The sequence below is a fragment of the Stegostoma tigrinum genome, chromosome 1 (genome assembly GCF_030684315.1).
Source record: "Stegostoma tigrinum isolate sSteTig4 chromosome 1, sSteTig4.hap1, whole genome shotgun sequence".
NCBI classification, from domain to species: Eukaryota; Metazoa; Chordata; class Chondrichthyes; order Orectolobiformes; family Stegostomatidae; genus Stegostoma; species Stegostoma tigrinum.
The window spans coordinates 19200566-19210676 of NC_081354.1; the positions used below are offsets into that span (position 1 = coordinate 19200566).

A 10111-nucleotide genomic window follows, 5' to 3' on the forward strand; every position below is an offset into this window, starting at 1 on the left:
CCAGCATTTGGGAGCATTCAACACCCCAGTGTAGGAAGTATTTACTGACACTTGTCAAAAACTGACATACATTTTGCAAGTACTAGGATTTGCAGTGCAGAACAGTGCATGAAATTAAGCAATTAAATCTACTTGGTTGGCACTATACATGGATTCCACACCACTCGTTTAATTGCCTAAAGGAATTATTGTTCAATATTTTACCTTAATGTCACCAATAAATGGAAGAAAATCCAGCAACATATTTTCAAATTGATTTAAATGAAAGGATGAGAGAGATTACAGTCTGGAGTTTTACGATTTGCTTCTTGCAAGGATATGATTTATGTTAGTGTACAAAGCTCATGCTTGCTATATCACCATGGGCTAGTTGGCAATTTTTTCCTTGAGCATGAGACAGAGAAAGAGTGAGTGGGCTGATACACAAGCAGGTTTGACATTACCACTTGGAATACTTGTACAAGCCTACATTTCATTTTCTTTTTAATAAAATCCAATTTAAATTCCGAGTGTGGTATATACATCATTGCAGCTGCTCAGGAATCATTAACATTATGTTGGAGATGAATGTTTAAATTTGTTCTTCATTATGTTGTGATGAATCCCATACTTCAGCTGATTTTAATATATATTTTGTTAATACACTTGCATAAAATCAAATATTTTGCACAAGTAGTATTTTTCTCAAAATCAACTCCATACATGTACAGTTTAGGAGGGAGGAGTTGATCTCAGTTTGAATGTATCTTATAGACATTCTATACACACCCTCTCCTTTTGCATGACAAGTTTACTACACTTAATTTTTAATCCTTAGGACGGCCTTTCTCCAACACTTCTCATTCGTACTAATGTCTGTTTGAAACTTTAAGCTAACAAGTGAAAACATATAATATTACAATGATGAGTTTTAAGGTTATGCCACTTTAGGGAAAAATGAAGGGAGTCTGGTTATTTTTAACTAAATAGTGGAGGGAGGGTTCAGTTGCATGGAAAAAATTAAGCTGGGGGCAGGGCTCAGCAGAAGTTATTGAGGTTTCCAGACAACTTAGGACAGAGTGACAGATGGAAAGGGTTAGGAACCTAACTGCAGGTACAGCAGATAAGGCGACAACTATAAGAAGTGGAGCAGTCAACGTAGGACTGAGGGCGTTGTACTTAAATGCACACAGCATATGAAACAACATAAATAGACTTTGAGCACAGATTGAAACTGGCAGGTATGGTGTGGGTATTATAAACAAGGCTGTGCATGGAGATCAGGGCTGTCAACTAAATATCCAAGGATGTGTGTCCTATCGAGAGGATGGCAGATAGGCAGAGGGGACAATGTTGCCTTGCCAGTAAGAAATTAAATTAAATCAAAAGCAAAAAGTCATACAAGGTCAGAAGGTATAGAATCCATGTGGGTGGAGTGGAGGAATTACAAGGGAAGCAAGATCCTAATGGGAGTTATGTAAAGGCTTCCTATTAGGTTGTGGGGCAGAAAATAAATCAGGAGATAGAAAAGGCATGTAAGAAAGAAAGACATATTTCAATAATCACTGGGGCTTCAAAATGCAGATGGACTGAGAAAATCAGATCAGGTGCGGATCCTAAGATAAGGAATTTGTGGCATGTCTACAAGATGGTTTTTTTTTGGGAGTAGCTTGTGGTAGAGGCCACTAGGAAACAGGCAATTCTAGATTCAGTGATGAGTAACGAGGCTGACTTCATTGGGGAGCATAAGGTGAAGGAACCCCTGAGGGGCAGTTGCCATCATATGATACAATTCACCCTGCAGTTTTAGAGGGAGAAGTTTAAATCGGATATAATTATATTACTATTGAGTAAAAGGTAAATGCAAAGACATGAGGGAGAAACTGGCCAGAGTTGATTGGAAGGGGAACACAGCAGGAAAGACAGTGAAGTAACAATGGCAGGTGTTTCTGGGGTAATTCAGGCAGCTAAGTAGAAATTCATCCCAAAGAAGAAGAAACATACTAAGGGAAGGACAAGGCATCATGGTTGACAAGGGACACCATAAACGCAAAAGTAAAAGCATACAATATGGTAAACATTGATGGAAAGCCAGATAATTGGGAAGCCTTTAAAAATCAAGGAAGGACAACTTAAAAAAACAAATGGGTGTGGTGGTTAATGAGGGCTAGTTAGCGAGTAATATGAAGGAAGGCAGAAAGAATTTATATTCATGAAAGGTAAGAGAGGGGCAAGAGTGGGCATTGCACAGCTGGAAAATGAGGCCGAGAAAGTAGTAATGAGGAACAAAGAAATGGTGGGGGTACTGGATAGGTAGTTTGCAGTTTTCACTGTGGAAGACACCAGTAGCATAATAGAATTACAAAGAGTCAGAGGGCAGAGTTGAGTATCGTAGCCATCAGTATGGCAGAGGTGCTAGGGAAACTGAAAGGTCTGAAGATAGATAAGTTACCTGGACCAGATGGGCTACAACCCAGAATTCTGACAGAGATAGCTGAGAAAATTGTATAGGCATTGCTGGTGATCTTTCACGGGATCTTTCTGGAGCTAGGGAGGGACTCAGAGGATTGGAAAATAGCTAATGTAATACTGCTGTTTAAAGAAGAAGGCAGAAAACAGCAAATAAAAGGCTAGTTAGCCTGACCTCAGTCATTGGTAAGATTTGAGAGATTATTATTAAGGATAAGATTGCAGAGTACATGGAAGTGCATGCTAAAATACAACAAAATCACATAGCTTCATCAAGGGGAGGTCATGCCTGACAAATCTGTTAGAATTCTTTGAGGAGATAACAAAGAAGTTAGACAAAGGAGAGCCAATGGATGTGATCTATTGGATTTCCAGAAGGCCTTTAACAAGATGCCACTCAGGAGGCTGCCAAGTAAGACAAGTGCCTATGGTGTTAGGGACAAAGTACTGGCATTGATAGAGGATTGGCTGACAAGCAGAAGGCAGATAGTAGGGTAGAGGATCTGTCTCAGCGTGGCAGCCAGTGATCGGAGGAGTTCTACAGGGACCAGTGCTAGGACATTATCTATTCATTAGAAATCTGGACAAACAAACTGAAGGCAATGTTGCTGAGTTTTCAGACGACACAAAGATAGGTGGAGGGACAGAGAGAGTTGAGGAAGAAAAAAGACTGCATAAGGAGTTAAAATTGTGAGATCCCTATTCCCAATTCCTCCGCCTCTGCCACATCTGCTCCCAGGATGAGGCATTCCACTCCCGCACATCCCAGATATACATGTTCTTCAAGGACCGCAACATCACCCCCCCCCGCCCCGCAGTGGTCGAGAACGCCCTTGACCGCGTCTCCCGCATTTCCCACAACACATCTCTCACACCCCGCCCCCGCCACAACCACCCCAAGAGGATCCCCCTCGTTCTTACATACCACTCCACCAACCTCCAGATACAATGCATCATCCTCCGACACTTCCACGATCTACAATCCGACCCCACCACCCAAGACATTTTTCCATCCCCACCCTTGTTTGCCTTCCGGAGAGACCACTCTCTCCGTGACTCCCTTGAGAGGAGAGTCCACACTCCCCTCCACACCACACGCAGCAGCTTCCGCTGCAACCGCAGGAAGTGCTACACTTGCCCCCACACCTCCTCCCTCACCCCCATCCCAGGCCCCAAGTTGACTTTCCACATCAAGCAGATGTTCACCTGCATATCTATCAATGTGGTATACTGTATCCATAGTACCCGGTGTGGCTTCCTCCACACTGGGGAAACCAAGCGGAGGCCTGGGGATTGCTTTGCAGAACGCCTCCGCTCGGTTTGCAATAAACAACTGCACCTCCCAGTTGCGAACCATTTCAACTCCCCCTCCCATTCCTCAGACAACACGTCCGTCATGGGCCTCCTGCAGTGCCACAATGATGCCACCCGAAGGTTGCAGGAACAGCAACTCATATTCCGCTTGGGAACCCTGCGGCCCAAAGGTATCAATGTGGACTTCACAAGCTTCAAAATCTCCCCTTCCCCTACCGCATCCCAAAACCAGCCCAGCTCGTCCCCTTCCCGCACTGCATCCCAAAACCAGCCCAGCTTGTCCCCGCCTCCCTTACCTGTATTTCCTCTCAGCTATCCCTTCCTCCCACCTCAAGCCACACCTCCATTTCCTACCTACTAACCTCATCCCGCCTCCTTGACCTGTCTGTCTTCCCTGGACTGACCTATCCCCTCCCTACCTATGCTCTCCTCTCCACCTATCTTCTTTTCTCTCCATCTTCGGTCCTCCTCCCCCTCTCTCCCTATTTATTCCAGAACCCTCTCCCCATCCCCCTATCTGATGAAGGGTCTAGGCCCAAAACGTCAGCTTTTGTGCTTCTGAGATGCTGCTTGGCCTGCTGTGTTCATCCAGCTTCACGCTTTGTTATTTTGCATAAGGAGTTAGACAGGCTCAGAGTGGGCACAGAAACGGCAGATGGAATATATTGTGAGCAAGTGTGAAGCTATCCATTCCAGGTGGATGAATAGTGGCATAGACTATTTTCTAAATGGGGAAAGGCTTTGGAAAACTGAAGTACAAAGGGAATTGGGATTCCTAGTTCTGGATTCTCTTCAGGTTAACATGCAGGTTCAGTCGGCAGTTAGAAAGGCAATTACAATGTTAGTATTCATATCAAGAGGTTTAGAGTACAAGAACAGGGATCAAGCTCCGGTCAGACTGTGTTTGGAATATCGACAACTGTTTTGGGCACCACATCCAAGGTGGAATGTGATGATATTGGAAGGGTCTAGAGAAGATTTGCAAAAATGAGCCAGGGATGAAAGGTTCATCGTATGATGAGTGGTTGTGAAGTTTGGGTCTGTACTCAATGGAGTTGAGAATGTAGAGGGTAGATCTGATCGAAACTTAACAGAATTCTGAGAGGCCTGGATGGCATGGACTTGAAGAAGACACATCACTAGTAGGAGAGACTAGGACCTGAGGGCACACTCTGAGTGAAGGGACAATCCTTTAGAAATGAGATGAGGATAACTTTCTTCAGCAGAGCTCATTGCAGCAAAGGGCTGTGGAGGCCCTGTCATGGAGTGTCTTCAAGATAGAGAAAGATGTGATCTTGACTTGTAAGAGAATCAAGGGTTACAGGGAGCAGGCAGAAGACAGGTCAACAAACAAATCAGCCTCGATCAAATGGTGGAACAAACTTAAAAGGGCCAAATGGCTTAATTCTGCTGCTCTATTTTATGGTATTATCTTATGTTCCAAGCCTAGATGACTTCATTGTTAGACATTGAAGGGAATCTAGACTGTAGCTTTCTTCTAGTTAAACAAAGTGTTTACTTTTCATAACAAGTGATTTAAAATATATGGTTCACATAGGTTGCAAACAAATGAGGAATAGCGTAAAGGAACACATCCCAAAAAAGTATTCACTTGCCACGTCATGGTGACAAGAATAGCCCACACTGTACTTCAAGATGATATTGATGAATATTTTTCCAAAGTTTTTATCTTGCTTCAGATACTAATCAATCAATAGATTTGCTAAATTGTTTACCACCAAGGCAGTGCTTTTGAGTTCCCAATGTGCTGACTCCCCTGCCCGTTTCAGTGACAGTAGGGAGAGGCCCTCAAGCGGGCAATCAGACAGGAAAGCCAATCATGAGCAGTCCTGCTCCAAATTTATTTGAGTGACGGTAGGAAGGGGTCAATGAAATCAAAATTCCACAGCACCTCAATTTCATCCAGTTTTAGCTTTTTGGGAGTTGAGATTTGTGTCACATTCTCTGGTGAGTGCACGAGTGGCTTTCAAGTTCCCTAAGTGTTCTCAAGCCATGTCTCCTAGCAGGAATTTACACTTGAGAGGAGAGGTACAAGTGTGTACAGATTCCCCAGGTTATCCTGTTATGAAAAATGCTCTTTCATTTAAATTTTTTGAAAGGTAGAGAAAAATTAACTTCCTCAATTACAAAAACAGTCTATATACATAAACACAATCTGTGCAACAGTAACCCCACATTGTGCATTGTTACATGGCTTAAGTTGCAGAACCTCTGAATTACATAATCGTAGAAACAACATAAAGGCAAACAGAAATAATCTCAACAGCTACTCAAGGAGATGATCCATGTGGTAATTAGGATTATCTGTCCTGCTCAGGGATGAGGAAAATATACTGGCCTGGTTGAGATCACAAGCTTAGCAACAATACAGGATTTTCCTGTTTACTGGTTCAGTATCACACCAGAATAGCTGAGGATTTTGTTTTCCAGATGGAGGCTGGAAGGCAATATGGCCCCTAGCCTGCACCCACTCTGATACTGGGAAGGCAATGGCCGAGTGGTATTATCACTAGACTATTAATCCAGAGACCCAGATAATGTTCTGGGGACTTGGGTTTGAATCCTGCCACGGCAGATGGTGGAATTTGAATTCAGTAAATATCTGGAATTAAGAATCTAATGATAACCGTGAATCCATTGTTGATTGTCAGGAAAAATCAACTAATGTCCTGGTCAGCGATACCCTCATCCAGTGAATCAATGAGGAAAACAAAAATCAACCCCTCCTCAAAATTCCACATTGAGCGTCCTTGCCTCCAATCGCCATTACATAATTTAAATCAACCAGCAATGCCAAACGGCACATCTTTCTCGCTTGCTCACCTTCTAATCCAGACTGACTGGAGGTGAACATGACTAAGCTTAATCATGACCTGCTCATTCCATGGAATCCACGAATGGATCAACAATTCTTTAGTAATTGATACAAGGACGAATTCCATATTCTTGCAAATTGCAACCCTCTTTCCAACCTCCTTTTCTTCCCAAAATTCTTTCAAGGCATCAAAACCTTGATAATCAATCCTACATCTTCACGCATGAACCCCTACAATTAGACTTCTACCTGATAACAGCACAGAAACAGCCCAAATTCAAGTCTACATTGACATAGCCTGAGATTGCATCTATGGAGTAGAAACTCTGCTCCTTTCTTAGCTTCTACATATTTTTTGACATAGACATAATCGACCACTATTTATCTCTGTTGTGCAGCTAAGTGGGACAGTCCTTGCCTGGTTCCATTTGAACCTCACCAGTCATAGATGCAGGTACAATAATCTTTTATCTCTGGTTGAGTCCAACAATCTATCCTTATCTCTCTCTCCAATCCTACATCAACATGTTGCACTATGATGATTGCATTTGAAGATCTGACTCAGCACTAGTGAACACGAAAGAGGAATGTACATATGATGTTATTCAGTGTATACATTAACACCACTCAGCTCTACCACCCCACATCTCTGCATGATGATACGCATCAGCTCTTGGTCCACAAATGATTGATTATTAAATTCTCACCCTTCCTCCAAGGCATGCACTCTTGCATAACTCAAACCTCGTTCCAGTCCTATAACCTTCCCAAATTCTGTACTGATTCATCTCTTTGGACGCCCCCTTGATTTTGCCTCAACAAAACTCTAAAACTCCTTCCATCTTCTTCATTTATGAAGTTGCTTGCCACTAATATTCATATCATATGTTTTGGCTCAGCTTAACCCCAGTTTGGAATCAATTTATCTTTTCAGGTATGCAATCAGCTTGGGAGCCATAAATTATAGGCATGATACAAATATAGTTCTTGTTAAAAATGCATTAAGACAGAATAAACCAACCCTTTTGTGTATATGTGGAAGACAATTTTCAAAGTCTCACACTGCAGTTTACTAAGTTTAATGATTGAGAAATTAGTGTTTTTTGATGGGTTTGACCCTAATCTTAGTCTAATAGCATCTAAGAAGAGTTAAATGAGTTATCTCCAAGAATAATTTAACAAATGTTATGAATGTCGGGGTAATAAATGATTCAAACAGAAGTGGTATCTTGGACAAATGGGCGGAAATAATTAAAACACATACACACACACATCCCTACTAATGAAAGTTGCATTTATGTACACCAATGATCTAAAATAATGTGTATCCACACAGACATATTCACATTATTTGAAAGGGATCATGTATTTGATTCTGACTAACACTACACAGTGAAATTTTTGTTCAACACCCAATACTTCATGAAAATAAAATATCCTTTGCCTTTAGCCATTTCCAGATGCTTTAAAATCAACCACAAAGAGAAACAGCATGGAGGTTGGAGGTGTTAAAAATAAAACATAATGAGTTATTCTACTTGTTGACCCTTCAAAAGACAAGACTGCAGCACAATCTCAGAATACATCACTGCTACCTTGTGATTCCCTCACGAACAATTCTCGTCTTACTCTGGAGGTATGCAGTGTGATGAGAGGCACTTCCACAGACAGAGGACAGCACAGTCACAGAACGCGACAGATGGTACAACTCACCAGGACCAAAGTTGTTTTACATCTTTGTAGAGCAAACAGTAAGTGGGGGGGGGGGGGGGGGAAAGAGATGACAGAAGGAGGAGAATCGTGTAAACTGAAATTTCAGGTGTAACAACATTTCCACAGCACCAAATCAGACACTGTGAAAAGTATGAATCCTATCTTCGAAAGATCAGCAGGGGTAACAGTTTTACACCAATCACTTCCCAAGCGCTGTTCTCATCTGTGAATCCTACTAATTGATACAAGGATGAATGGCTAGCTGAAGTGTCTGATTGGCCTACCTAAACTGAAATCATTTTCAGGTGTTTACATTTGTGTTTTGTTGGAAGCATTTATAGTGTGAAGGGGGCTGTTATGGTACAATGGCAGTATCCCTGCCTCTTACCAAAGGGTTCAGGTCTCACCTGCTCCAGTGGTGTGTAGTGACATCCCTCAACAGGTTGAATATTATTCAAAACAAAATCGTGAAAAAGTTGAGCAAATTAGTGAATGTCACACATTCATATCCAATGGTCACATACCACAACTCTTAAGCATGTATAAAATGGTGAATCACCATGTGAACTGGTTAAGTTAGCATCAGAAGAGGTTGAATTAGTGGCAGAGATAGTAGGAACTGCAGATACAGACTGATCACCTGCCTGCGCTGCTAATTTCTCTTGTGCAATTCCTCCTTTCCACCAAGGATGAATTGCAAACATGGAATATTTTTGGCTATTGTCATATTTTACACTTCAGCACTGACAGTGATTACCTAAAATTAATAGAAGACGGTTCCACTTCTGACAGACTAAAAACAGCATTGTAGCAATAGCAGTCCATTTCAAATGTCAATTAATTCCACACATTTCTCACTCAAGCAAATATTGATTTTAAGTATTCTAAAAGATAAATGGTACAAGAAGGAATGAGCGTGTCTAATTAACTGGAGTGTGTATGCGTGTGTGTCTGTGTATGTGTATGTGTGCATGCACACACGTACACACACAGCATTTCCTCCACAGTAACAAATATTAGCAGAATCACTCCCTACCTTCGGAAACATCAAGGTCCGTGGTACCTTTCACTTGAGTAAAACACCACTGCACATCACTCCCACAGCTTCCGGCTCCTAGAAAGACAAATTCATCACGGGTGATCAGTTTCACTGGCATTTCAGTCCCCTTCTTTCGTTCAAAGGCACAAATAACGAGCAGTGCATTAAGTCTTTGCTTACTTCTCATGGCTGCAAGTTCCCTCCACCGCGACAAGCCAGAAACTGGAAACCAGAGCACGGTCACACCCCAGTGTAACACTCCTCAATCATCTGTCGGCTGCACCGCGCTGGGGAGGGGTCCGGATTCACAGCCCCACACACCAATCCCACCAGAAACAACCAGCCGAAGGGAGATCCCCACCGCCCAATCGGAAAATAGCAAGCAGCTTTCCGCTCGGTTGACTCCGATTGAAGACGGATGTTTTGGTTTGGGAGGATTTGTCACATTTAAAGTGAAAGCTGGACTAGGATGGGGATGCCGCTTCCCTGTTTTTTTTAAACTACCCGGAATCCAGTTTCTGTTTGAAGTCATCTCGTAAATGGATGGCTGGAACAGCTGTCACTCAGGTAGTTTTCTTCAAAGAAGTGCTGAGTGGGAGAACACCTGACCGAGCATAAAACATGACTTTTGCTTCATATAATTTTAGCACGAAGTGTCAGCCTGGTTGTCAATCTAGAAGCATTTGAAATGAGTATTTCTCTAATAAATGCAGAAAAGAATTTCTGTCAATAGATTACTGTTTGCAATACTTAATTGTGGG

General features: G+C 42.2%; 1 protein-coding gene across 3 annotated transcripts in view; it reads right to left on the reverse strand.

Moving 5' to 3' along the window:
* The window catches only part of LOC125454329 (serine/threonine-protein phosphatase 2A 55 kDa regulatory subunit B gamma isoform), a 313765-nt gene extending 303983 nt beyond the window's left edge, over positions 1–9782 (reverse strand). For 2 of the 3 annotated variants that reach the window (XM_048534971.2, XM_048534999.2), the window contains exons 1-2: positions 9531–9778; positions 9348–9425 (exon numbers count right to left, since the gene is read on the reverse strand). In XM_048534971.2, coding sequence (XP_048390928.1) covers positions 9348–9425; positions 9531–9537 — 85 coding nt within the window. In that variant the 5' untranslated portion in view covers positions 9538–9778. Of the gene's footprint in view, positions 1–9347; positions 9426–9530 lie in introns of all 3 variants that reach the window. The other variant, XM_048535025.2, reaches the window with a different exon arrangement.
* Positions 9783–10111: the final 329 nt, after the last annotated feature.